Source organism: Phasianus colchicus, chromosome 12, assembly GCF_987193195.1.
Source record: "Phasianus colchicus chromosome 12, bPhaCol1.hap1.1, whole genome shotgun sequence".
NCBI classification, from domain to species: Eukaryota; Metazoa; Chordata; class Aves; order Galliformes; family Phasianidae; genus Phasianus; species Phasianus colchicus.
In genome coordinates, this window is record NC_143447.1 from 18901981 (window position 1) to 18926704 (window position 24724).

A 24724-nucleotide genomic window follows, 5' to 3' on the forward strand; every position below is an offset into this window, starting at 1 on the left:
GGCTCCTTAGTAGCTTTCATAACGAGAAAGTAATTTCTTGTGGTTCAGTTGAATCCATGTTTTGTCTCTTCCAAATTTTTACAGGAAATGCAGACAAAAATTAGTTCACAAGAGGTGAACAAGCTCACGAGGAATTTAGACAGTGTTTTAAAGACCAAAAATATCTTAGTGAGTTTCATTTCAATAGAAAAGTACTCATTATTCTAGGCACTGTGTGGCTCCTTGTGGTTATAGAAAGGCAAATGTGAAGTGAATTTTCTGTAATTAAAGGTTAATGAATGTTTTCCTTGCTTATTTGAGGAATTTTTTAACAACATGCAGTGCAGTAAGTCTGAAGACTTCTTTCCCTGACAAAACTGTTTCTTTGGAGAGAAACCTTACTTTCTCTGGAAAGTACGTGTGATTGTTTTAGTGCTTCTCTGGTCTTCTCCTACTGAAATTTTTAGAAGAAATTGATGGTTGCTTAGGAACAAGTGATCACGATCCATTTTTTAAAGCATGTTCTATCTGAGTAGAAAATGCACACTCCTAAAATACGAGTGACTATTGGGAATTGCAAAGAACTTAGCTTCTCAGAATTAAGAACGGTAATGAGAAACAAGAACAATGTTAAAATAACTGGGCATTGCTTACATAGATGATTAAATGCCACGAATGTTCACATCTGCAAGGAATAAAATAACAGGAGCAATTGGGATTTGGAAGTTCCTAAATAGGCAAAGGTATCCACCATCAGAGATATATTTTCAATATAAGAGAAGGCAGTATGAAATCTATTGTTCAGTGCTGAATTAAATGGACTAGATCCAGGATTTTATGAAAAGAAGAGCTGATTAAGGAGATATGGAACAATGAAGGTGGATTACTTGTAGTCTTAAGTGATTAAGTTGTTGACGTAATGCAGATCACTAGGTGGGAAGTGCATTCCTTTTGGGAAAGAGATTAGTTGAATCTCCTTTCATTTAATTAACATCAGTCAAAATCCATACTTTAGCAAAACATGTTCAAACAAATTACAGGTGGAAAAGGCCTGGAAACTGACGACTTCAGGGTTTGGTATTTTAGGTGCATAAACTCAAAATGAGTGCTTAGTCTTGCTTAGCAGCAGGTATTTAACATGCAAAAAGGTTGGAGTCTGTTCCTGAAAGATGCTGATGTTTGCAGCCAGCACTTCCAGGCAGCTGAGTTGTATTGAGCATCTTCCAGAATTGGAGCCATTCCTCAGGGGGTAAGAAGAGGTTCTTTCTCTTCTGTAAGAGATCTGCTGATATAACAGTGTTGTGGCAGAGATAGCTGTCAAGAAGTGCAGTCTGCCTATGTAATACTTCATCTATTTGGATTTATGTATATTTGTACATTTATGTATATATTTATACATATCCGCTGGTGCATTTTTTTTAATCAAGTGAAGAACTTTATTACCTCTTCTTACTCATAAGACTTTTAGGTGTTAGTCTTCAAATTCTAAAGCTTTTTATTCTAGCTTTTCTCCTTTCATCACCATTTAGATATGCAAACTGCTGAAGGGTGGGTTAAGGCAGAAGGAAATCACTTGGTCATGCTGGATTTCTGCCTCCATTGCGTGGAGATACAATCTGGTTTTCTGTTTCTTCCTTTTAAACTTGAGAAATAACATTCTAGTGTCTCTGCGTTTTCTGTATTTGGGAGAATCTAAAATTTATGCACAAGCCTTTTGTTGCTTCATATGTTCAAAATACTAAGCCAGTTTTCCTTCTTAGAAGCCCTTAGCAACAGTGCAGTGTATTTTACATTGCTTGGGGTGTCTGTGCGTGCATTTGGTTTATTTAAGCTCTTAAGATTAGTAAGGCTGTTATTTGTGGTGGAACTTTAAGAAGCATTTTGTCATGGTTTTATGGTTTCTCATCGATGTTCCACATCATTAACTCTTTAACTCCCAGTGCACTGTGTGGTGTTATGTGGAATACCAATGGAAAAAGCATAAAACCATGACACACTTATTTGCGTTTTGGTGCTTTTTTCCCTTGGAAGCTGACAATCACTCCAGATGCACAGAGCTAATAGAAGTCAACTTCCTCTCTGTAGGATCTACTCTGGGGACGAGGGGGACAGATGTAATTATCATCACAGTGCTATTAACACCTATATATTTGAAAAGCAGCTCTATATTTTCCAGCATTTGCACCCTGATGATCAATAACAAAATACTCTGTACTGCAGTCCTCCTTATTCCATCTTTGGAGGAGAAGAGCATTGTATGGTGGTGCATCAAACTGCAAGTTGCAGACACTTGTAGAACTCGTGATGTTTGGTCAACAGCTGTTTGTGGGCAGCCCCTCTAAACAAGTGTCAGACCATGGAGGTACTCGTATCAAAGATGACTGTGTAAAGTGTTTGAGTGGATGTTGTTCCTGGCCAGAAAGTAAGCATAAAATGCAGTAATTCCCATTAAGGAATGATTTCTTTTAGATATGGATCATAACAATGTTAAAATGTGAGAAGTAACATTTCTCACTAAATGCAATCTTCAGCCTAGAGTCTTATATTCTAAAAAATATTTTAGAGAAGTTTGATTAAAGCTTGACTACTGCAACATTTATTCCCAGGATGGTGGCTCATTGGATCAAGTGTTGAAAAAGGCTGGAAGAATTCCAGAGCAGATACTGGGCAAAGTCAGCATTGCAGTAAGTGTGCTCGTTGCTCCCAAAGGCTGTGGGTGGGTGTGTGTGCATCTCGGCTCAGTAACACAGGAAGCAGCCACTCCAGAATTGAAAGATGAGGCAGAGAGAAGTGTTCCTAAGTTCTGAAGTGTTTTCTTTTAAAAGAAGGCAATCTCTGTACAGGTCATTATTTGGTAGCCCGGAACAAGTCACACACTTCACTGCATTTGCTTTCATTTTCCTTTGTATCAGTGGATGCTTCTGGATAAGAACAGAAGTAACATTTCATTAATTGTTTTTCTTAATATTATCCTTCTGGTATTTACTGTTCAACAAGCTGTGTGTATGCAAAACATACACTGAGGATCCTCTTGAGTCTGTTTTTCAGTAAGAGCTGGAGGGGTAAATTTAAACAAAATATTCACTTGTAATGTTAATGTAACAGAAGCCCCAAAATGTAATTAGTATTCAATTAGAATCCTTGTAGAAGAAAAGCATGCAATTATCTTTTTTTTTTTTTGTAAATGTAAAATTTTTATTTTACTTGTTTTCAGGTAATAAAAGGACTCACGTATCTGAGAGAAAAGCATAAAATAATGCACAGAGGTGAGATAAACTTTTATATTGCAAGTCTCTGTCAATATAATTTTTTATTGAAGTTAAAAATACTTCCATGATAAATGCCTTGTGGTTCAATAGGATTTTGATTCAGAGGGTTTTGCGGGATTTTTTTGGTTGTTTTTTTAGCAGCGTAAAATAAACTTACCATTTCTTACTGCAGTAAGAAATGTCATCGGTCTTCAGCTTCTACTATCCTTACTTTATGTATGTTTATGTATGCTTATATTATAGCACACACAGAATTTGTCTCTGGTTGAAATTGCTTGCTGCCAGGGTTGCTTGTGTAGCTGGGAGCTGGGAATCCAACTTGAGGCAGGGATACTCACTTTGCAAGCAAGATAGGAATATATTAAAGGAGCTGAGTTGTTCAACCATATTTGATGTACTGACTTGTGAAAGTTGGTGTTTCTACCAGCTGTTCTGCATACCACTTATAAACATTTGTCTTGCAGGATAATAACTTCTGTATTTATAGACTCCTAAAAACATTTTTTTTTCTGTAGTTACATCAAATTGTCACTTCTGTACTGCCAGGGTTACTTTATTGTAAAATAAATGCCCTGCCTTATTTTCAGCTTATAATTACCCTTTTAGAAACCTAGCTCTTCCATTAATCTGTGACAAGTTCCATGAAAGAAAAATGACACTTGATATGATAAGGTAATAAATTCCCTTGTTCCTGACATGTGTAAACTGAAGAGTGGAAGTGGAGCATTTCGTATCTTGGTTTGAATGGCAGCACTCATACAGTGATTGTGCAGTATGTGTGCATCATGCCAGCTGTTTGCTGAGTCTCGTACCATATGAGACCAATCTTGAGACTGTAAAAATATCTTTATCAGACATTAATGTGTCTGAGCATGTTTGCTAATTGCTGGCCAAGTCTGATTTATGCAATCTGTTGTACGATCACCTTCTACGTGAAGTAGATTGTGTTTATTATACATCACTGTTAATTTTTTAAAGCAATCAAATATAGCTCTCTGCTGGAGAATGGAAACTGGAGAAAGGAGACTGGAGACTCCTAGAGTCTTCTGATGGTAGTTGCAAAGCCACATGTCTCTTACAAGGTCTTACATCCCCATTTTACGTTCTTAGGCTTTTTAATGAGTTTATTCTTTAAGAACTCTTGGAATCACACAGCCCTGGGTTAAGGGGGCTATCTTGCAAAGCCAAACTGAGGCCAGGTCTGCAGCATGGCAATAGCAGTACATTGACCTGGGAAAACCCTTCTAGTGCAGGTGCAGCTCTTTCTGATAGTTATGTTTTTCCAGACTGCTTAATTCTTGAATCCCAGCTGAAATAAATAGTACTACTAAAAGCACACTTCTTTTGGTGTAACTGAGTGAGCATTATTTTAGAGGCAAGCTGTAATCATTAGAGACGTGTTCTACATTTTCTACCTTCTGCATTCTGATTATCAGTCCTGCACTGACATGGTGTGACCCACACTTGACACGTATGCCTTGTTTTAGGGTTTGGTTTAACAAGGATTTTGATTTTGTGTTGTGGTGAGAGCAGGAGACTTATAAATAGATAACCTCACTAAACACTAGTGTGTGAAAGAAGAGCAAAAAAAAAAAACCCTTCTTAAATCTCAAGAGAGCAAGGTCTGTGGTAACTCATTTCCAGGGAGCAATTCAGTCCCTCAGTGCATTTGGCATCATAGTATCAGCAACAGTTTGGAATGACCAGGTGAGAGAGTGTGCTGGGAGGAGCAGAGGTGGATGATGCTATGAAATGTCTCTTAGTGGTTAGAGGTAAAATGTAAGCATACAAAAAAGGTGGTGTGGGGGAGAGTTGTTCTAAACCAAAACAGCTGTTACATAGCCAGCAGATCAGCATGCAGTTCTCAGTGACTGGTTTTGATAGTGTGCAAGACTGGAAAATAAGGTCTGGGGGAGTCTTTGTGCATCCTTGGAACCTTGTAGGCATCCTGCTTGTTTTCTGGTTCCTTGACTTGTCTCACCTATGAATGTTTTACAAATCAAATGTTCGTTGTCTTCTGTTGCAGAAATCTGACTGGGGAAGGAGAATAAGTCTAAGTGAGATTGTCAGCAGCCTCAAATAATGTTTTGTGTACTTCTGCTGTTAAAGTGGACTGTTCAATGGATTTAGTGCATAAAGGACAGTTTAAGGAGGACCTGTTTTTCTTGAGCTATGCAACACCATCAAAGCACTATTTTATTTTAAGAGAATGGGTACTTCTGAGTAGGGAGTTGAAGGTCTGTTTTGGTGTGGTTGATGGCAGTAGAGGATAGTTAGGGCAACTGAGATTTTGGCATTATTGTGGGGCAGTAAAACAAAGGATTGCTATGATATCATCATGGACAGGAGTGCACTTCATGGTAAGGCTCTTATGGCAAGATGTGAACAGCTTCTCTGTAATCACCTGCAGGAAATAGTGTCTTGCATTCTGAACGCAAGAGACTGCTTTTAGACAAATAATGCTGAGCTGAAAGGAAGGAATAAAATAAGAAAAAAAATCTGCAGAACTTGTCGATGCATTTTCATTGCATTTCATTGATCAAGTAGTTGTGACAATCATAAAGGACCCCCCAAAAATGGGATGTGGTTGCTGCATCACGTGGCTCAATTTAGTGTGCTCACATGCACAGATGTGGCCTGAACTAGATGTGACTTCTGAGACAAAGCATTCAGGTGTCATTACAGACAGCTCAAGGAAGAAGTCATTAGGGGTTATTAAGGAGGGAATGGAAAATAATCTTTTTATAGACTGCTGCCTCATCTGGACTACCGTGCTTTGTTTGGGTTCTCTGAAAAGACAAGGTAGAAATTGCCAAACTCTCAAAAGACAAATGGTGAGATAGAAAGCAGGCACAGAAAAGGAAGGGGCAAGGAGCATGACCATGGTAGGTGCTGTCTCACAGCAGCTCCTATTCTGTTGAATAAAGATACTTGTAATAGTGACATGTATAGATGTGCTACTTCTGTGCTCTGGTTTACTTTTGTGGTTAACACCGGAAAGCAGCAAATGAAAAGGAAATGAATGTCCTGTCTCTAATTGCAAAGTGTTTTGACAAGTTTTTAATATACTCAAACTTTTTGCTGTTTTTTTTTTTTTTTTTTTTTTTTGTCTCTGAATAAATAGAAATACTATAAATTAATCAAAGTTCAATTCTTTTTAAGTATAGTCTGGGTTATAATAATGTCTGGAAAGTCTCCTCTTGCACAGAAGTGCTCTGTGAGGTTTCTGAGCTCTGTTGCAGCTTACAGCTCCAGGGCAGGAGGTACAACACAGAGGGATTGCTGTTAAGTCTGTTCTAGTGTGCTATTTCCTAGGTCATTCTCACAAGATTCCTGAGAAATTACTTAAAGCAGGAATCATCATGTGGGAAAAGCTCTCAGAAGGCTCCTGGTTATGTGTGTGTGATAGATATTGCAAAGGGATGGAGCAGCTAAGGTCATTTTCAACTGTGACAAGTATGATGCCCCTCCTGTCTTGAAGGTCTGGGCTGTGCTTCTCTGAGTGTTCAGAGGATAGTTGTACAGCTGAGAACCTGTGGCAACAGGTATGTACTTTCTTTGAAACGTTTGGGTGATTGTAAGATGCCCATAATGTGCTCCAAGACATTCTCAAGTGCCTGGCTACTCAGCTTCCCTACAAAAAGAATTGTTGCAGTAATGTCTGGTGCCTTCACTCTTTCATCCTGAACTAGCTTCTGCTCCTGTGAGGCTGAGCAGGGCTGAGGCACAGGAGGCACCTTGTCAATGTTCCATGACAGCCTATTAATCCCAGAAATTCTCTTTTGAAGAGGGAGCTAGTTAATGCTGAGTGTCCCATAGCCACCTGTCCGGACTGACTTAAGAGCATCTCCAGAACTGCACAGCCCTGCTGCTAAACAGACCACAGAGATGCATGAGAGGTCCTTTCATTTTCTTTTAAAGCTATGTACTTTGCTTCTGTAGCAAACCTGCTCTTCCTTTCTAGATTTTTCCTTTTCTTGCATGATAGAGCACACATTTCTGAAGCATACCTTGGCATTCCTGTTTCGTTTGGCATTACAGATCTTTTTGGTTTCCAGAGAAACTGCTTAAGCTCTCAGACACTCTGGAGTTAAAATAGCACTGCAGGCTGCATTTAGAGGACTGGAAAGACAGCAGCATTCTTAACATCACATTCTGATCACTGGAGGCTTTGAGAGAAATGAAAATGCTCAGGGTAGGGCAGATCTTGTATACAATGCCAGTGAGCAGTCATGACGTGCTGTGCTATTGTGAGGAAGCTGTGGTGTGTAATTAAATATAAGCTGGCAAAATGCTACAGGTAGAAGTTAAGTCTTCATAAGATCAGATGGTTTCTAGAATGTGATTTTTTTTTTTATAAGGAAAATGTCATCTGGTTCATTGGCAGTGGAATGCTAATGTTATTTTTTGCCCTTTAATTATGAACATGAAATATTAATGAGCTGTAGAGGTAACTGGGGATTTGTCTGTACTGAACTGAAGTGCATGGATGTGTTGCCCCACAACAAATATGGCCTCTAGAATTTGTCCAGGCTCTGCAGTGCTTCTGGTTTATTTTGCAGACACCACTTCCTACTTTGCTTTTACACAGAACATCAGCTGAAGGCTCCCATGTACCTGGGAAAAGCAAAAGCAGCTGGGATTTTCTTTCCTTACAGGAGAAGGAAGCTGTGCACGGATGTGATTTCCTTTGTGTTAAGACTGGGGAGTAGTTTATCAGTGATGTCACTGTGGGGATTTTCTATGGGCTGATGCTCATTCCAAGTGAAGTGGGCAAGCTGGAGAAGAACTTGTGTATGCAGTGTGCTGGACAGCATCAGTTTCCTGCTTTTAGAAAGGTGATTTCAGGAACCACAAAGTGCAGTCACAATTTCTAAAAGCAAATAAATGTAGCCACGCGTTGAAGTTCTGGGTTTCCTCAGGGAGAAACAACTGAAATACAGCTCGGTCTTCGTTTTCAATCCTGAGGGATCTTGTTCAGTGAGGGATCTCCTCCTGCATGGGGATCATCTTCCAGTGATGAGAGTCACGTTAGTGTAATCTTTCCTGTGATTCCTCATTGACATCAAACTAAGGTCAGTTCTGCAGTCACCAAAACAAGTGACATGAAATTTGTGTCTAAAAGGAAGAAAAAAAAAAAAAAATCAAAGAAGTAAAACTCTGATACCATGAGTGGAATAATTTCTTCCAAAACTACTTCCTGATAATTAACTTGTAGCATTACATGTTAGCTATTGATGATGCATTGGTAAAGACCAGTTTTAGGGGGGAAAAAAAAACCAAACAGAACTTCTCACACCTATTAAAGAAATCCTAAATGGTTTTCAGTACCTTTGCATTCACAAAAGCTGTTAATAGTTGCTTAGTTACCACTGACCCTCATTAAGCTTTCCATTTAGCTGGTGATGAATTTAAAGCCATAAGGGAGTTCTGTCACAGGTGAACAGTCTCTAAGTATTTTAAGGGCAGCACTTCAATAATAGGATGATTTTTTTTTTTCACAGTAGGTTAAAAAAATAAAGGTTTGCTATGGGATAGCTTAAGCTTATGTGCACACAGACTGGGTTGGGGATGGTGGTGTGGCTGCCAAAGTTCACTGACCTTTGTGAAATTAATGTGTAGGGCTTCTCGATTATTTGTGGACTGAAGAACACTACTAGAGAGTGGTTAAGCTGGCATGGCAGCATACCTCAGATGTCTGCCATTGCAAGGAGGCTGTAGATGCACAAGCTTAATATTTGAAAGCCATGAAAGTGGGTGAAATCCAAATCTAAAACTGTCGTTTTTGCACATGTATTTTAAGAAGTTTATTTTCATTTATGTGTATCTAAAGAGAGCTCATGAGTTGGGCCTGGGTAGGGAACCTGCTCTCTTCTCTGGGAATACTGAAGAAGCCACAGGAGTTATGGTGTAGCTAGATGTGTGCTTAATTGTCACCTCCTGCCTGGCTTTCATTGTCAAATTCTACATTTTTATCTATTATAAATATAAAATCATCCATCCTTTTTTTTATTTTTTCCCCAGATGTTAAACCATCTAACATTTTGGTAAACTCTAGAGGTGAGATCAAGCTTTGTGACTTTGGTGTCAGTGGACAACTGATAGATTCTATGGCAAACTCGTTTGTCGGCACGCGCTCCTACATGTCTGTAAGTACAGATCTGAGAGCTTTGAGCTCACTGTGCATTATGGTGGAGTTATCATGAATAATCAAACACAAAACCAGCTGTTGTGGCTATTTCTATTGCTTTCATAGTTTGTTTCACTTCCTGCATTCCAGGAATATTCCAGTATGATATCACACTGGAGGTGGGGGAGAGAACTGTGGCAAAAGAAGCCGAACATGTGGGATATTTTCATAACACTACAGAAGACTGCAATTGCATCTACACTGCAGAATCCAGTTGGTTAATGCATTTGCAGTTACAGTTTACAAAAGACAGTATTTATGTCTTGTTCTCCTTATTTAATTCCCATGCTTTCCACTCCAGCTTTCTCCTGCAGTCACTTAGGGAGGCACACAGCTCCCTCATTAGTGGGTCTGTTGTGTCTGCTCCTGAGAACTGTGTGGCTCTGGTAGCAAGGAAAAGCATGGGAGTGGCTATTGTGGGCAAGGCCATGGCAGCTGCTTTGTGACTTATTGCAGTGTGCTCTTTATTCCTGTTCACAAGGAGTACCTTGAAACTTGCTCTTCAAGGGAACTGTGCATTATGTGAAGGTCATTGCTAATGGAAATAAAAGATCTGCTTTTCTAATATACTTACCTGTTCAGCATGCAACCAATTACCTCATAAAATCAGAGCGTTCGGAATTTCTGCTGTAGAATTGAAACTCTGTGGGCTTGAACTTAAAGGACAAAAAGCATAATAATGCTGCTTCTGCTCAGCATGGGACCTGCATTTCTACATCAAAGTCAGTCTTCTCTTTTTTGCCATTTAGTATGGGTAACATACTTGAAATAACTGTGGCTTATGTTCCCACACACACACTTAGGGGCTGTTGCTAACAGCATTTAAAAAAATCTCTTTGAGGCTTTTGGCATGCTACTGGCTTTCCTTTTTTCTTCTGGTAGAAAGAACAAGAGCAGAGTGCTGCCTACTTCAGGTTTTTTTTTTTTTTTTTTCAATTTCTTGTTTCTAAGAGACTGAGATTCAGCTTTGCTTTATGTCTCAGTCCAAGCCATGACTGTGACTTTTATTCTTCTAATACTGTCTGAAGTACCTTCTCCTGCAGTATCTCCCTTAGCATACTACTTAAAATGACAGCTGGAGAGTTGTTACATGCAAAAGAACATCATCTTCTCTTACGTGAGGGTGTGTGCAATCAACAGTGCCTAATTTGAATACATTTTCTAGATTTTAAATATATATATTGTGCAGGCTTCTTTACGCTTACATTCAATGAATGTTTGTATATTTTCCTTTTGGGGCATCTTTAACCACAGCTCAGAAATCATGTGGTTTTTCCAAATGGCTTCAAACGAGCTGATGTGGCAGTGAATTGTAACAGAAACATCAATAGATTACAGAGCTCAGCAGTTTATTTAGAAACTATTTGAATTTGGATCTAGAACCGAAGCATGCCTGTACATGTAGTAGCTCTTGCATAAATACATTTCTTCTCCAGGGACCTGTCTGAATGATACCAGCTGACAAGAATGACAGACTGCAGGGTTACTGCTAGAGCACCACATCACTTTTGCACCCATACATAAATGTACCATCCCTCTCTTTCCCAAAACATAAAACCTGGTTTAGAGAAGCCAGGTGAATGCTTACTTGCCCCTACTAGCTTTGTTTCCTTGTTCTTTAATTATCCCATCACTATTAATAGTTGCAGCATTTAGATATTGTGTTAAAGATGTAAAACAGCAGTGTGGTAGCATCACTTGTAAAAAGTCTCATTTATTTGTAGGGTAATACAAAGTCTGTAGAAATTCTGGAACTGTGGATGGGATTCCTGGAATAGGAAGTTATGTCGCTCATTGGAATGTGTCATAGTAATGTATGGGGGTTTCATCACCTGCTTTATTCAGGCTATTATAGAATACAACTTTAAACTTCTCTGTTACAGTACTTTACTGTGTCTACATTTTACATTTTCTTTTTTTTTTTTTTTTCCTCCTGGTAGCCGGAAAGGCTGCAGGGAACTCATTATTCAGTGCAGTCGGATATATGGAGTATGGGGCTGTCTCTGGTAGAAATGGCCATTGGCAGATACCCCATTCCTCCTCCTGACTCTAAAGAGCTCGAGTTGATGTTTGGCTGCCCGGTAGAGGGAGATTCTCCAGTCACAGAGACCTCACCCAGGCAAAGAACACCTGGTCGACCAATGAGCTGTAAGTTCCAATGTGAGAGGCAAATAAAGCAGTTAATGATCAAACAAGCCAGTGTGAGCCATACCAAGTAAACTGCCATCTGTACCACTGAGGCATCTCTGAAGTGTTCAAAAGACATACAAAACTAAGATATAAAATCAAATTCTTTTCTGATATGCTTTGCTGCAAGCTTAGGTTCTCGCTTATTTAGTATTGATCTGCATAATGTAGCTTTATACTTTAAGTAAATAAAAATGGAACAGACAAGGTTGGATAGGGCATCTGCTTCAGTCTCACTATTAGAAGGTATTGGAGCTTGAAAATCAAGGACCAGATGTCCTTATGCTAGTAACCATTTCTGAATGCCATTAAGATGCATTCTGTTAGTAGGGTTCATCTCCAAAGAAGCAACGATATCCAAGTACAGGATAGATTCTCAGTGAAGTTAATGATTTGGATCAGACTTGACAGTAATGATCTCTCCTGGAATGAAAGTATTACTCTGTTTCTATTCCACTTTCTCCCTTTGAATTTACTGGGTGCCCAGAAACTCTGCCATGCAGGAATCAAGCATATGCCTTTTAGCTTCTGGAAAACAGCCCTGCCTCTCGAGACTGACACTGTGTTTTCCCACCTACCTTATTTCTTCTTAGCCTATGGACCAGACAGCAGACCCCCAATGGCGATCTTTGAACTTCTGGATTATATCGTCAATGAGGTAATCAACTACCTGCACTAATTTAATTGTAAATTTTTAAAATACAAAATTTGATGGAAATATAGGGGTAATGTTATGGTAAGTCAGGTTCTGATCGTTATGACTGCAGTATGAGACATGTCCTTGTTTGGGCTGTCAGCCTGAAAACTGAAGTCTGTGAGTCTGCCTGATACTTGCTTGAGAGCTCAGCTCTGGAAAGAAGGCATATGTAGCATCAGGGCAGCTTTACTCAGATGCTGGACTTAGCTGGTAGACTCTGGGTAGGTTGTACAGCATTGTTCCTTCTGCTTTAACTGATGGGACTCTTTTTGTTTTAATTTGTTTTCAGCCACCTCCGAAACTGCCCAATGGTGTTTTTGGTTCTGAATTTCAAGATTTTGTTAACAAATGGTAAGTATTTTCTCTGCTAATGCGCCTAAAGCTCATTTTATAGGCACCAGCTTGACAACATATGTATTCAAAGAGAACACCAAAGCTAGGAGGTGTTCCACTCTTTAAGATATGATCTCTGCTTCTGTGGCAACTCGAAATTAGTACTTCCTCAGCATTGAAAACACCACAGTACTTAAAAGGACTGATCATGCAAAACTCTTTTGTAAGAGGATCCATACTTTTATGAGTAATGTGCAGAGCATTCTGCAGTGAGCATTCCATGTGATGCAGAAGTCTTGCATGCTCCAGATACTTTTTTCCCTCTCTAATGGTTCATTGAATCATTATCACAGTATTCATTTTCTCACCTCTTTTACTTTTCCAAGTACTGGACCTGTATGATCAGTTTTAAGGGAAGTAGTTTATTCAAGATGAATAAGTTTTTTCTTAAAAAAAAAAAAAAAAAAACTAGTTCTGTTATTAGCTATTTCTACCAGAAGGAACAGTGACACAAAGGAACAACTACTAGATACTGAGCTGAAAAGACTTGGGTAAAAGAGACTAGAAGGATAGTGTGTGATACTGTTGAATTTAAATGTAAATTTGATCTCTACAGCCTGATTCTGTACTCTCACTTCTGTCCCCACTGAACAATGTTGTATGACTCAGGATTTCATACCTAAAATTATATCTGTGAAATCTACAGAGGCAGCTGCTTACAAAAAACCTCATGCTTTTATCTAGAGTGGTGTCTTCCCAGGACAAAAACAGTATACCAACACAATCTAACGCGATCTTTCTTTTGAGTGTAACCTGTGTAATGCTTTGTTTTTGTAGTTTAATTAAAAATCCTGCTGAGAGAGCTGATTTGAAGCAGCTGATGGTAAGTGAAAGTTTTTAACTTGAAATGGAACACTATTCCTACAGGTTGGGTTCCTCAATTGAGCTGAGATGAGTGTCAGAGTGTAAAGCCTAGAATGTCATTTGTGCCTCCTGACACAACTCAAACAGTTCTGGGGGGAGGGAGTGCTTCTCTTATCCAGAGATCTAGAGGCCTCAGGCTTTTACACACCCTTAAAATAGGGTCTGTCGAGGAGCCCCGTGTAGGTTTTACAGTCTGCCATTTGGTTGATTAGCAAAATAGGTTTTACTTTTGTTTATTAGCCAGTCGTAAAGTATATAAGAGGACACCTGAACTAAATTTCTCTAACCTTACGGACTACTTTAAATGAAGTTTTAGCAGTTTCTGGGAAAGAAGCTTGCTTCTCTTCCCTCATCAGCTTGGTACTGCATAATCTGTAAAACTAGGTTGTACTAGATCTAGATTGTACTAGATACAAACAAATCTTGCATTTTTTTCTACATGAAATGACTTTCACTGGATTTTGTCATGGCCTCAAGTTTAATGCTAGGGCTTAAGTTGTACTGCAGAAAATAAATTTTTCTGTGCCCTGATACTGCTGTATAGTAAGTAAGGCTGCAAAATACAATCAAATTCTTTCTGTTACAAAAATCCCTTGTATGAAAGCAGGCATTTTCCAGTGTGTGTTATCTCAAGTGCCTGAGTCACATTCTTATCATGGACTGTGGTGTAAGTACCCTTCAGTAAGCACTGTGTAGGCCGTATTCCTCTGGAATACTTTGCAATATGGACTCTTCATATGCTGATTATTTCAGTAATCCTGCAGAAGAGCTCTACTGGTCGCCTTAAGCTTGCTACAAGATTTGGCAAGCCACGTGAATACAGAAAGTAAATCAGACATTGTAGCTCATTCAAAATGATTCTTGACCTCATCGTGTTGCCTTGCTGTTTGAGTAACTTTTATTTTCCTCTACTAAGATTCATGCTTTCATAAAGAGATCTGAAGCAGAGGAGGTGGATTTTGCAGGATGGCTTTGCTCAACCATAGGCCTTAACCAGCCAAGTACACCCACGCATGCTGCTGGAGTCTGAATGTGGAAGAGCAAATCCTGTCCCATACATCTGTTAACAGCGCTACTTTGGTCCTATTTCCTAAGCTTGTACCTGTTCAAACATGTATTTCACCTCTTAAGGAAGAATGTCTTTATAGCATGTGCCAAATTGTTTTAAATTTTGTCATCAACTAATTGGTATTGTATTTGGGTTACATTTGTTTGCTGACCAAAATGTAAGATGTTTAAGTTACAGTGCTTGCTGATTTTAAGTGATTATGGATATTCTTTCTTAATGAAAACACCACTGGGGGAATTTACCCCTGGATTGTTTGAACTTTATCAAGACTCTTGGTAAACCGTTGGTACTTCAGTCATGCTTACCTAATCTCCCACGCAAAAAAAGGGTTAGGGATGCTCCAAAACTGTATTTGTTGAGCATGCTTTTGCTGCTGCCAAACTGTATCTTGGAAGTTAGGCCTAATGGTTCCAATTTTGCTGTTGTTGAGAGATCACTCTTTCCAGGTAAAGAAGGCAAGAGCTCTGCATTCCTTGGAGTGGACAGAGCAATATTCTACTTGTAGACTTGTTCATATTTCTATATTTATTTTTAAAATGTGTCATCATACTTGGATTTAGTGATGTATGTCTTTCCAATTGATTTTTAAAGGTTAGCTCTCAGAAGTGTCCTACAGAATCATGACAAAGATCTGGGCAATTTGCTTTCTTTTAACCTTGAGATTCATGACAGCTGTGTTTGGTGTCTAAAGTGTATGAAGATCCTCTATTGTTTTATTCTCTCAGATGTTTAGCAGTGGATTCTCTTAATAAATATATTATCAAGTAATTTGAAGCTTTTCTTTTAAACTCAAAGGAAAACTTCACCAAGACCTTCATCTTAATTAGTGCCATATTATGTGCACCTCATTCTCTATCTTTTTATCTTATCTTTATGTATGTGAAATAGACAGACTATCACACTGAAGAACTACAACAGTACTTTTTACTACTTGTTAGAGGAAATATGCAGTCTGTGGGCAACAACAACTCAGATAGGAAAGCTGATTTTACTACTTTGTGCCACATGCAGCAGTAATTTGAACACTGCAAGTACAGTTACATGTAGTTAAACAGAGGCAACAGTACTTTATTGCAACATGGAGAAGAGTGTGCTGGACTTAATTTCAAAGGGCCTGGTTCAGAAAAGACAGCAAGGAGAAAGAAGATGCAGCATAGACATGAACACTATTTGGTAATCTGCTGGGGCCACATAACATATTTTCAAAGGTCAAAATTTGTCTCTGGAGGTGAAACTCCAGAACAACAGCTCCAGAGGGGCTCTGCAGAAGTGCAGTAGGAAGCAGATGTTCCTGACTGAGATGGGGCTGGAAGTGCCACAAACATGCTGGGAACTGCACTATGCAAGAGGAGGGGCTGGCTACTGAGATGCTTACAAACTCACTCTCCATATGCCTCCAAAGAACCATTTGAAACTCCAAGCCATAACATTTCTTGCTCAGACTTTTTATTTTTCTCCTGTGAGCCTCAGAAAGGCTTTGCCAAGTATTTTGAATTCACATTCTGAGCTCTTTCATTAAGACATCCAGGCTTGTCAGAAAAACAATTAGTCTTTAGTACAGGGTGAAGCTGGAATTACATTCTAAAGTTCTGTTCCTATAGCTACAAGCCAAATAAGAGTCAAATAATCTCTCTCAAACAGTGGCAGGAAGGTAGTGGAGGTTGAATCAAGTGCTCTGATGACACCCAGGATAGTGGCTGCTTTCCTAAGTTCTTTTCCTGCTCTTAAAGGCAAACTCCAGATAATGGTTGATGTTATTTTCTCTGAGCTGTTAATGCCAGAGACAGCAATAGCACCTTTAGCTGGCTGCACAGTGAACAACCTGGATTGCTGTGGCTATTTTCTTTATCACACTGACTTATTAAGTGACTAAGGATATTATTTTTACTTGTCTGCTTTTCATCAGCTTAACAGAGTTCGATTTTGTATCCCTCAAAGCAAGTCTTTAAGAATTGATCAAATAACCAGCTGCTCCACTTGGTGTCCACGTTCCACGAGGACAAAGAACACGCTGTGTACCTACAGGAGCAGTATGAGCGTGTCACCATGGCATCAAACACACTGTGGAAGGGACTTTGCATCACCTTCCAAGTAAATTTTAATTTCTCATACTCTTTATAGATAACTTTAAAGTGGAAGGCAGACTGGCATTGAACTACAAATTCACTGTAAGGGAAAAAGAAAAAAACTAAAACTATTAGTTCCTTATTACAACCAATATGGACTAATTCTTACTGTACAGTTTGTGGAAGAATAAAAGGCCAATTGACTGTTATGAGCAAGTAAGAAAAATGTGGCTGTTTCATCAGCCTGACAGTACTTAAAAACAGCACCTGTAGGGACAAGAGAGCTCCCTTGCTACTGCACTCAGTATCAGGGCAGCAGTGCAACGTCTGCTTCTCCTGCTGAGAGAACAACTGCAGCTTCTGTGGGTCACACTTACAGGACACGGATGTTGAGCTGTAACTGAGAGCACTGCAGCAGAAAGCCTGGAGACAGTGCTGGACACATCTTTTCTCACTGCCTACCTTTAAACTTCCAGTTTAAGCAGATGAGGTTATGATACAATCATTGGTTCACAACCAGCCTCTGCGGCCTGGTTGTGGTTTTCAGCAACAGCAAATAAGAATGGACAAATTATTGCTTTCACTGTGTTAAATTAGTCTGACTCGATGACTTTTACCTTGTATGAAGATGTAGTAAGCTACACATTAGGTTTGCAAAACGGATTACGCTACATACTGGTGCAGCAAGTTCTCATTCTTTTAACATCTAATTCAAAATCTGCCAAGCCTGGGACATTTGTGTCCTCAAAGGTAACCTGTGACTCCAGGAGTCTGGCGTGTCACACAGCCCACACACAGCACAACACGAACACCTGCCGGCAAGAACGAAGGAGAAATTCCTGAGCCTGTATTAAAAACCATCTCTGACTCTTCTCTCTCTCAAGAATCCGATTCCTCCTCCTCTTCCATCTCCTCTTCATAATCTCGAATACTCAGCTGTAATTCGGTTTGATTGATAGCAGCCTCGTTGTCCATCTGCCCGAGGATCTGTCACGATAAGAGAGTGCAACTAAGGGCTGCCAGCGCCAGGAGCCGCGCTGAGCTCGCGCGGCCGAGGCGGGAGCCGTCAGCGCCCCGTGCGGACGGCAGCTCCGCAACCGCCGGCCTCAGAGCCGGGGAAGCGACGGCCGGCGGAACGACTTCGGGCGGCCCGGCTGAAGGCTCGGACCGCGCCCACATCCCAACCGCCTCCCGGCTAAAACGCCGCCTTACGATGCACCAGACGCGAGCAGCCGCTCCCAAAGCCGGGGCAGCACTGCAGGGACGGGGAGCCCGGAGGGCCGTTCCGCTGCGCCTCACCTGCTGCGGGTCCTCCGCGCCCGGGGCGGCGGCGGCGGCCGCCAGGTCCTCCTCGCGGGATCGGATCATGGACTGCAGCGCGAGCTCCTCCACCTGCGCGCGCAGGGACGCGAAGGGCTCCGGTCACGCAGGAACGAAGCGCTTCCGGCGCCCGGCGTTCCGTCGCGACGCCGCGGCAGAAGCGCAGCCGCCAGCCGGCCGCAGCGCAGCGTCGCGCGGCCCGCCCCGCTCCCGGAGCGCGGCGCCCGCCCGGTGCCACCGACCTTGAGCCGGGTGAGCTGCTCGTGCAGCGCCGCCTTCACCCGCAGCAGCGTCTCCTCCTCCTTGCGCAGCTCCTGCAGGCGGCTCAGCATCCTGCCCGCCGCCCCGGCCCGGCCCCCTGCGCGCGCCGCCCCTCCTCCCCGCTCCCGAGAAGCGTGGCGGCCGCGCCCACGTGACCCCGCGGGCGGGAAGCGCGGAGCGGCACCGCCCCCCCGAGGGCGGGAGGACGCGGAGCGGCACGAGAGCGCCGCGCGACGTCACGGCTCCGCCATTTGCGGCGCTGCGCCGTACCGCGCGGCGGAAGGAGAGCGCGGAGCTGCGAGCGCGGACGCGGGTCCCGCTGCGGTCGCGCCGCACAGCTTAAGGAAAAAACGCCCTCTCGCCCCACCCGCACGCAGCACCTCCCCGCAGGCGGACTAGCAGCCATAGGGCCGCTAGAGCTCCGCTAAAGGCCGCCCCGCGGCTCAGGAGCTCTGCACCGCACCAGCTCCTGCCACAGCATTTTGAACGGGCTCCGCAGTAACACGCAAGTGTTCCATTTTCCAGCCCCAAATTCAGACGTGCACTTGCACGAGGAATCCAGAACCTTTACATTAGGCTCCTTCCAAAGCCCATAGAACACGGTACAGTAAAACAGCAGCCTATGACTTCACACGAAGGCAGCTGGACTAGATGATCTTGCAGGTCGTTTCCAACCTTGTGATTCTATGATGGCTCACGACTGCTGCTGGATTCCACCTCCCCTGGGCAGTCCATGACCACACTTCTCTCACCCCCGTGTGCTTACAGTGCCCTCAAAGCCCCATCAGCCTTCCGCCGTTCACCTTGAGCCACGCTCCTCACCCCCACCATTCACCACTGTGCCAGACCACTACACAAGTACCTTGTTCTTCCAATAGAATTTATTCTCTGTAGTTCCACGCTACAATTTTCTGAGCTCAAGTGTTCCAAGTGTTGCCCCTGCTCACGCTTCAGCCTTGCCCTTTGCTGGGGCCTTTGCCGGGGATTTTGCTGGGGCCTTTGCTGCAGATTTTCCTGGAGCTTTGGCTGGGGCTTTGGCTCCCTTTGCTGCGGCCTTTCCTGCAGTCTTGCCTGCAGGCTTGGCCTTGGTCTGCGCCTTAGCCGACAGCTTGGCCTTGGAAGTGACATTGGCCTTGGCTTTGGCTTTCTTCTCCTCCTTGAGTTTGTGCTACAACAGATAGAAAAAAAAAAAACAACCGTTAGCATCTAGAATCAGTTCCAACGCCTCAGACTGCACGACAGGCTTTGTCCTCACATTCTGGGCATGGCGCAGGATGGTGTTGCGTCGCATTGTTTTGGCGTACGGGTTCAGCTTTATCATGACTCTCAGATTCTTCAGCGGGTTCTTCTTCAGGACTCTGCGGTGAATCTTCTTCCTGGAAAGAAGAGAGATGTATTGTGACTCCCTTCCACAGCTCGCAGGCTGTAAAACCTTCCAAAAAAATCTCACTGAAGGGAATCATAATTCCTAGTAGTTACAGCTAGGATCTATAGAAATCCCAGCATTATCTGACATCTCAAGGGACAGGGATTTTTGTTCTCAACATGAAGCGCTGCACTTGGCAGTAATTAAGAAGTGATTGTGCTTGGTAGTTAACAGTTAAAAATGATTACTTTGGAGCACGCAGTGCCTTCTGGATCTCCTGGCTTCTCAGGATTCTTCCAAGGTCTGTATTGGTCATCTTGTGCATTGGCAGGCTGGGAAGCAAACATTCAGAGTTTAAGTTGGCAAATAAAACATATAAAACTAATTCAATAAAAATAAGCGTTTAGTAAAAATTACTGACAGTATTCACTCTCCACACCCAACCTGGACAATCTGTGGCTCTGTTGGGTTATCCTGCTACCCTCCCATGCAGCTGGGTCAGGTGTTACTACGCTTACTTGTAGTCACTCTTCAGAGTGGCAGGTTTGCGCCAGGTGCCGTACAGATCATCCAGCTTGCGGAAGGCGCTTTCAGTCCAAATGCAGAAACGCCCAACATGGCCACCAGGAGCAAGTCTCAGCAGGTTCAGCTTGTTCACATCAAGAAGAGTAATTCCTGCAGAAAAATAGACATGCCTCTTCAATTATAATGAAAAGCAAGCAACACAGGACCGAGAAACAGACCATGAAGTACACAAAAACTGCTATGGTTTTATTAGCTTTTACACTACAAAGACACATAAACCTGTATATAATAAGGTGTTTAACAGGTATGTTAAAAAAAAAAAAAGTCAGCCTTCTCCAGCAGCAAACTTAAAAGCTTCATTTTTACAATCTGAAAGGCAGTTATTGAATGGTAACAGACACACAAACATCCCTCAACATCACCAAACCAGATTCCTGGAAATAAAATTACAGCTACTTTAGCTAGAAGTCAGAACTTCCACAAAATCATGTGTTTCAGAAACACGGACCAATGAAGTGGAATCTCATCATTCTAAGCTGTCTTCCAAAAGAGAAAAAAGACTAAATAAGATCCAAGTTAAAGTTACCTGGGATATTCCGGAAAGCTCTAATGATGCCGTTGTCCTCATTGTAGATGATGCAAGGTCCCCTGCGCTGGATGCGACGGCGATTCCTCATCTTACCCTTCCCAGCCCTCATGCGCTGAGAGGCATAAACCTACAAGAAGAAAAAGAAACTCGTGAATATTTGAAAAAGCCCAACTTACAGTAGTAAGATAAAGACAATTCAGTCAGAACTTCACAATCATCACTGATAATCTGAAACACGGACCAGTGAGAAGTTCATCATTCTTAAGACTCAAGAGATAGAGACTGAGCAGTTAGTGTTGTTACTCAGCACTGAAATGAAGGGAACCAAGTACAAAGAGTAAAGCAACATAGGAAGAAACTGACTCTGACTGCTTAAACTTTTTTTTCTACAACTTTTCTAAAGGACTTTTCATGGCATCAACCAATACAGAGCAATCTGCATTTCTTAACGATGGCAGAACCTAACTCATAAATGTCCTCAGGAACATACCTGTAGCAACTCACCTTTTTTATGTCATTCCAAGCTTTAAGCTTCTTAAGAAGGAGAACAGCTTCCTTTGTTTTCTTGTAACTCTCAACTTTGTCCTCAACAACCAGAGGAAGTTCTGGGATCTCCTCAATGCGGTGACCTAACATGACATTCAATTACCCAATGACCCTGGTCATATGCATGCATTTCAAGGTAGTGCACTGCGTGTTCAGAAACAAAAATGAAAAAATAGGAGATCTAATGGAGGTGTCCTGAAAACAGCAGAGAAGTTCCAGTGCAGTCTTACTGGCCTGCCTCAAACAATACTCAAGTAAATTAAGCATGATCTGTGGTTTCTATGAACAGAAATTAAACCAAACTGCTATTTAATTCAAAATTCAACCTCATTTTTCATGATCTTTTAGGACAAGACTGATGTCAGCAACACACACAGAGGTAGCTCAGCACTGCCTAACTTCTATCACAGTGAAAGCCCCAAATTACCGCACAAAGTTGTACATAAAAATACTCAACCCACTGAAGGAGGGGACCGCATCCTTAATTTGAAAGGGAATTTATTATCCAAAAGAAACATTTCAAGCAATTTCAGAGTAGCCTCTAATGCTCAGGCTACGCAAATATTGCCAGTAGAATTCCCACCTTTAGACATGACCAGTGCTGGAAGAGCTGATGCTGCCAAGGCAGAACAGATGGCGTAACGTTTCTGAGTTACGTTCACCCTGCGGTGCCAGCGTCGCCAAGTCTTGGTTGGGGCAAACATGCGGCCTCCACGGCACATCTAAGTATCTACAGTTAAGAACAACCTTTCAGAACTGTGTTTTCCAATGTGCCCCTTTAACACTTGCTCAGCATTAACTGTTCGTCAGCCATCTGTACCAGTTCACTGACAGCAGGCAACTGTCACTGAGCACAGAGTAAGACGCAAATTACGACATCATGGCAAGACAGCATCCAACACGAGACTCAACACTTCTGCAGTAAAAAAAGACAGAAGAAATCATCCTGTTCAATAAAACAAGTCTGAATTTGCACAGAGATTGTTCTAATGACATTTTTCACAGTGATCTGAGGTTTGAGGACAGTCATTACCTCAAGAAGTAGGATTCAATTTCATATTGAGATTATTAAAAATAATTTTGCCCTGGATGATCTGAGATTTACGCTGATGTGAGCAGCAGCTATGAAAGGATACATTTCCAAAGGCACCCTGGCCAGAGCGGTGAGTTCCACCACCTCGTACTCGAGGAATACGAGCAACAGCTCTCCCAGTACCCCAAGACTCGGCACTGGTCTGATGACCTGCAACAGAAAAGAGTTCAGTGCAGAGAGTGAGTGTCAACACTGCTGTTTTCCCAAAGCCACAGATTTGTTGAGCCTGGGACGAAGCATCAGAACTTCCACTGTTATCATATGGTTCAGAAACACGGACCATTGAAGTGGAATCTCATCATTTCAGCAAAGCAAAACCTGATCAGGTAAAACAACTCTTACAGAATCTGCTTAGGTCAGAATCAAGTATGGAAACACAACAATTTCTAAACTTGACTTTTAACATGGAAGTCTGCATTGGCACTGCTGCTCCTAGCAGATTAAGATGTTTGTGAACCGCTGTCAGAATTAAATTTGAAAACGCTCCCACAAATTCCTTTGGAAGAAGTAGATATCTGCATCTACTAGCTTCTGAGGCAACTCTAGCTAACAGCTATTTGTACAGGTTTATTTTAAGTAAATGCCACAGATGAAAGTCTCATGTAATCAACATGGAGCAGGGGATTAAAAAACACAGCATTTCACTGAAGTTTTTTGCCTGACAAGGTTACGTCTCATACAATTTAAAATCAGATTGTTAACAGTCAGAATAGTTTCCCCGTGTTCTCTTCAAAATCTAACTAAACAATGCTTCTGTTATTTCAACTCTGAATTTCTTTCCCTTTCAGCCCAGCTGCATTAAAATCAACAGTTCCCACAGCATTTCCATCCATTCTGGGAACAAACCATACCCGCGAGCTCGCTGACAGCATAGGGCTGCCTGTTGTTCTTGCGCAGGTTGGTGTGAACGAAGTTCACGACGTCAGGGCGAATGGGAGCCTTGAACACCGCCGGCAGGGTGACATTCTTGCCGGATGCTTCCCCCTTTTCAGAGTAGACAGATATCAACGGTCGAGCGCAAGCCTGAAAAAGAAAAGGAAAAGCTCTTAAGAACAAGTAAATTAGGTTGCTATCATTCAAATCCCTCTGCTATTGCTCAGAATTGAATGTGTCTGCAGCTCAACAGTGCCAGCACGATAACAGCAGGCAACTGTCACTGAACACTGGATAAGACGCAAATTACATCATCACAGCAATATCCATACTGACAACACAGCTCCCTGCACGTTCCTTGTTCTGAACACTACAGCTGAGGTTTGAGACCAGATGTGGCAGACACAGGGACAAGATGATCCAAGGGTTGGATTTTGTGTTGAGGGACATGGTGTAGCAAGTACTAATGGTGACATGGGGATGGTTGGATTGCGTGAGCCTGAAGGTCTTTTCCAACCTCAGTGACTCTGTGAGCCTAGAGCTGCAGCTCTGCGCCTTCTCAACGCTTCCCATTTGCTGTTAAGAACAACTACACCTACAGAACCCACCTGTATTTATCAGTTTTTCAAAGCCTTGAGATTTGGGTTATGAATAAAAGCCGTGCTGCCTGAACCAACGGCTCTAATACCTGCCACGACCACAGCCAGGTTAACTCCGTATCACAGCACTGCAAGCGTGCCCACAGCTTGGCGGTGTGACCCGCTCAGAGGGCTGGGAAAGTTCGGCTCACACATTCTGAAGCCCCAAGACAAAAGCACACCGCTTATGATCGGAGGAAAGGCCTGGATCACGATCTGAAGCGCATCAGACCGAAATCTTTTCTACTTTATTTCAAGAAAAAAAAAAAAAAAAAACATTAAAAAAAAAAATCAACCCCCCCCACAGCTACCAGGAACATCTGTTAAAGAAATCTTTCCTTCAACTCGGTGCGGCAGCTGTCGCTCGGCTTAGGGGATGTACTCGAGAGCACCAGGAGAACGGACCCGCCGGGACCCCAGGGCCGCTTCGCTCCCCGCCCCGGCTCTGCTCGGCTCCACGCGGCTCCAAGATGGCGGCCGCCCCCCCCCCACCCGCTGCCCTCGCGCTGCACGCGGCTCCGCACCACCCGCCAGGCCCGGCTCCCCCGGCCTCCCCTCTCCCCGCGCTCCGCTCTGAGCCCGCACCGCCCGGAGCCCCTACACCCCTCCGGGCGGCGCCTCACCATGACGGCAGCGCAGACCCCGCGTGCGCCCGCCTGCCTCCGCCGCTGCCCCACCGGAAAAGGAAGTTCGCGTGCCGGCGCCGCCGCTACCAGCGCTGCTGTGTCCCTCCGCGCCCCGCCCCGCCCCGCCCCGCCCCGCCCCCCTGACGCTCCGCCGCCCTCACGCGTCACCTCAG

At 42.7% G+C, this 24724-nt stretch overlaps 3 protein-coding genes and 5 non-coding genes across 10 annotated transcripts in view; 1 reads left to right on the forward strand and 7 right to left on the reverse strand.

Annotated features, from left to right (window-relative positions):
- MAP2K1 (mitogen-activated protein kinase kinase 1) overlaps nucleotides 1-15416 on the forward strand; it is a 32591-nt gene extending 17175 nt beyond the window's left edge. For all 3 annotated transcript variants that reach the window (XM_031587864.2, XM_090149169.1, XM_090149168.1), the window contains exons 4-11: nucleotides 2586-2663; nucleotides 3194-3245; nucleotides 9273-9397; nucleotides 11379-11586; nucleotides 12219-12283; nucleotides 12612-12673; nucleotides 13493-13538; nucleotides 14496-15416. In XM_031587864.2, the coding sequence (XP_031443724.1) occupies nucleotides 2586-2663; nucleotides 3194-3245; nucleotides 9273-9397; nucleotides 11379-11586; nucleotides 12219-12283; nucleotides 12612-12673; nucleotides 13493-13538; nucleotides 14496-14609 (750 nt within the window). In that variant the 3' untranslated portion in view covers nucleotides 14610-15416. The remainder of the gene's footprint in view (nucleotides 1-2585; nucleotides 2664-3193; nucleotides 3246-9272; nucleotides 9398-11378; nucleotides 11587-12218; nucleotides 12284-12611; nucleotides 12674-13492; nucleotides 13539-14495) is intronic.
- A 281-nt stretch (nucleotides 15417-15697) lies between these two features.
- On the reverse strand, nucleotides 15698-18438 carry SNAPC5 (small nuclear RNA activating complex polypeptide 5). Its single transcript, XM_031587865.2, has 3 exons — nucleotides 18277-18438; nucleotides 18014-18106; nucleotides 15698-17701 (listed from the first exon to the last, which is right to left on the reverse strand). Exons 1-3 carry the CDS (start codon nucleotides 18364-18366, stop codon nucleotides 17594-17596), a joined length of 291 nt encoding a protein of 96 aa, XP_031443725.1. The 5' UTR covers nucleotides 18367-18438; the 3' UTR covers nucleotides 15698-17593.
- Nucleotides 18439-19158: 720 nt separating this feature from the next.
- Nucleotides 19159-24081, reverse strand: RPL4 (ribosomal protein L4). Its single transcript, XM_090149284.1, has 10 exons — nucleotides 24031-24081; nucleotides 23266-23503; nucleotides 22458-22564; nucleotides 21905-22043; nucleotides 21280-21404; nucleotides 20773-20902; nucleotides 20180-20336; nucleotides 19910-19993; nucleotides 19551-19671; nucleotides 19159-19463 (listed from the first exon to the last, which is right to left on the reverse strand). The coding sequence occupies exons 1-10, from the start codon at nucleotides 24079-24081 to the stop codon at nucleotides 19239-19241; spliced, it is 1377 nt and encodes a 458-aa protein (XP_090005410.1). The 3' UTR covers nucleotides 19159-19238.
- On the reverse strand, nucleotides 20651-20721 carry LOC116225600 (small nucleolar RNA SNORD18). Its single transcript, XR_004166122.1, has one exon. It is a non-coding gene; the product is annotated as a small nucleolar RNA SNORD18 (small nucleolar RNA).
- LOC116225602 (small nucleolar RNA SNORD18) lies at nucleotides 20972-21039 on the reverse strand. The gene has a single exon (XR_004166124.1). It is a non-coding gene; the product is annotated as a small nucleolar RNA SNORD18 (small nucleolar RNA).
- Nucleotides 22108-22207, reverse strand: LOC116225603 (small nucleolar RNA SNORD16). Its single transcript, XR_004166125.1, has one exon. It is a non-coding gene; the product is annotated as a small nucleolar RNA SNORD16 (small nucleolar RNA).
- On the reverse strand, nucleotides 22650-22721 carry LOC116225601 (small nucleolar RNA SNORD18). The gene has a single exon (XR_004166123.1). It is a non-coding gene; the product is annotated as a small nucleolar RNA SNORD18 (small nucleolar RNA).
- On the reverse strand, nucleotides 23508-23609 carry LOC116225597 (small nucleolar RNA SNORD16). Its single transcript, XR_004166119.1, has one exon. It is a non-coding gene; the product is annotated as a small nucleolar RNA SNORD16 (small nucleolar RNA).
- Nucleotides 24082-24724: the final 643 nt, after the last annotated feature.